This window comes from Gobio gobio (genome assembly GCF_949357685.1).
Source record: "Gobio gobio genome assembly, chromosome: 21".
Taxonomy (NCBI): domain Eukaryota; kingdom Metazoa; phylum Chordata; class Actinopteri; order Cypriniformes; family Gobionidae; genus Gobio; species Gobio gobio.
The window spans coordinates 33,221,104-33,223,921 of NC_137117.1; the positions used below are offsets into that span (position 1 = coordinate 33,221,104).

General features: G+C 38.9%; 1 protein-coding gene across 2 annotated transcripts; it reads left to right on the forward strand.

The window, feature by feature from the left end:
- Positions 1–305: 305 nt before the first annotated feature.
- ppp1r3da (protein phosphatase 1, regulatory subunit 3Da) lies at positions 306–2,178 on the forward strand. 2 transcript variants are annotated; one of them, XM_079801858.1, is made up of 2 exons: positions 306–441; positions 721–2,178. In XM_079801858.1, exon 2 carries the CDS (start codon positions 824–826, stop codon positions 1,679–1,681), a length of 858 nt encoding a protein of 285 aa, XP_079657984.1. In that variant the 5' UTR covers positions 306–441; positions 721–823; the 3' UTR covers positions 1,682–2,178. The 2 variants fall into 2 exon arrangements, with proteins under 2 accessions (XP_079657984.1, XP_079657985.1); XM_079801859.1 differs by having other exon boundaries at positions 413–547.
- The last annotated feature ends 640 nt before the right edge of the window (positions 2,179–2,818 follow it).

The window sequence follows — 2,818 nt, forward strand, 5'->3', positions numbered from 1 at the left end:
GTATAGTGAAGTAAAGGTTTTCCAAAGGAAACACTCTGATGAAGTACAGATAGCTACTTGAAAAATGTACTTGAGTAAAGTAAAAATACTTCACTACTGTCCACCTCTGCTTTTTTGCAAGCCAAATCAACAATCTGCAACTGTCTATTGAACAAACGAGCCAAAAGCAGGTTATAATATGATGACATGGCAACCCTGAGACCAACAGCACTTCCCGAGTACAGCTGACTCAGTAGCCACGCCCCCTGCGTTTGACATCACACTCATACCAGCTTTGCGCAGTTCATGAAATGCATCGTATGTGAGTTAAATCACGTAGTAGGATACTTCACCTTTACACAGGGTCTGTGTCATGTTCCACACTATGAGCGCTTGGTTTATAAAAATAGCATCGGAGTATCTTCAGATGCGTCGTAAACCCAAACACGTCGGATTTGACTGGTGAGATAATGAAACACGAACGTGAACTTCTTCTTTTTTACATTTTTGTTCAGAGCCAAAGTCATTGACTGCACACCCTTCCACGGACACTGTAGCATTTTAACAGGTATTAAATGTATCATGGATAAAAGTGAGCTGAGATTGAAGTTGCTAGTGAGCCTGCCATGTTTTGTTTTCACAGCTGCACAGTATTAACTTTGTCAGTCGTGCATATTGCTTCTTAGAACTTACTAAAATATTGAATCATTATTTATAACCTGGAATATTTCTCATTTTCAGGTCTCTCTGAGTTCTCTGTGCAAGCTGCACTGGAAGGGAAATATTTCTAATAAACTTGGCCTGGTCTTTGGGATGTTGCCATAAAGACACACCCCTCGAAGAGATGAATGCTGACCTATTTTTTAACAGGGTATCAGATGGCTCAAAAGAAAGTTCCACACCGGTTTTGCAGGACATGTCCCGCTCAAAAATGGACAGTGGGAGGAAGCCAGTTAAAATTCGTCCACCTAGCCCGAGAACTATTCCAAGGCAAACTGCAGGCCGCAGTCTGTCATGTGAACCCCCAACCAAATCCATCATCCAGAGACGGACTCAGTCCTTTCCATCTCCATCAGAGAGAAGGAAGCTTAGTCGCAGAGCCAGCGTCCGATTTGTGGACTCTTTGGGATTGGACCTGGAAAATGTCAAGGTTTTCAAAAGCGGCGAGGACCCGTTTGTGCCAGAACATGTTCTCTTTCGACTGTTAATGAATTCGGAGCTAGCCTCGAGTAAGAGGATGGAGATATCCCTACCCTATTTGAAACCCATGTTCTCTGTCCAGCCAGGTGAATGCTCAAACTTCACGGATCGTCTGTGTAGCCAGCGAGTGTGTCTGGAGAGGGTTTTGTGCTATGAGCCTGGCATTATAGGGATCGTTCAAGTTGTAAATTTGGCCTTTGAGAAGGAAGTGAGTGTTCGCTATTCCTTTACAAACTGGAAGAGTTGCTCAGAAACCAAGGCTTACTGGGTTGCAAGCAAATCAATTTCAAATGGGCCCTGCTGTGACACTTTTCGATTTCATCTTCCAGTGCCTCCATTTATCCTTCACCCTGGGGCTGTGCTGGAGTTTGCCATTTGTTATAAAGTAATGGGGACTCAGTTTTGGGATAACAATGGTGGGCATAATTACAAATTAACCTGTCAGAGTTACAACCTGCCTGTGCCGAAGGAATGTGAAGACAGCATGATACACTTTATCTGAGGACACTGGAAGTTAATGAAACTCTTTTTTTAGAGCACTGTTTTCACTTTATCATTAAATTCACTTGCAACCACCAGCATTTTCACCATGTGATATGCATTGCTGAGCTTCTGGAGGTCTTGCCATAGCACATTTCCTTTGTGAATTATTATTAGTATTATGAAATATGAGATTTTTAACTAAGAACTGTTTAACTGGACTGTAGCACTGAGAGTATTACTGCATGTTGACATGATAATGTAATATAGATTCAAAAAGTGCCTTTACTGTATTTTTTACATTTCAGATTTGCACTTGTGTGAGGATTTTATTGACACTATGCGGTACATTTTCATAATACTTGTGTATATTGTAAACACAGATGTTGATGGAATAAATTATAAGGATGCTCAATGGAGATGGGAAATACCACTTGTTTTAAAGAACTGGTAAAAAAAAACTATTCAGTGATTCTTTTATGCCCTCACATTGTCCTTCAATTTCCAATAAAGCCATATTTAGACAAAAATTACGGTTTTAAGTGTTTTTTTTGTGTTTTGTTTGTTTGTTTGTTGCTGCCATGATTCAGTTCATAACAACAAAGTTTACAATAATAACTGACATTTACAATAAATGCCTGCTAAAATGTCTTGGACGTTTTAATTCTGTTTTTATAGAGATGGAATGCATAAAAAAAGTCATACAAATATTTTCAGTACGTTTTATTTGTAACATTTCTGCCATTCGACTTTTAATATAATTTAGCCTATACTTAGCCTCCTGGGTGCCACTGTCCACGTACGAGGACATTATATTTTAGTGAATTTCTCTGACACCATATATGTCACAGTTTTAAGTCTCGATGCCCTGTAAAGAGCACATTAAGGGCGTTTCAGAGATACCATTTGTTTTTCGGTTTCACAAGGACAGCAACTTCTCCTTGGTCTTTAAAAATGACTGAATGATCAAATTTAGTGATCGGAAATATAATATTTTGTATCATTCTGACTAATTGTAAAATTGTTTGTTATAATCAACAGCTCAGGAAAATGTTATCGGGTTTCAAATCAAAATATGACTTTCTGTTACAAAATGTCCTTAAATCATGTTTATCAGGCATTTTGGGAGACACAAGTGAATAGGGAAATAAATTACACA

Coding starts and splice junctions, on each gene's coding strand:
- ppp1r3da (XM_079801858.1), top strand. CDS start 824: ATGAATGCTGACCTATTTTTTAACAGGGTATCAGATGGCTCAAAAGAA.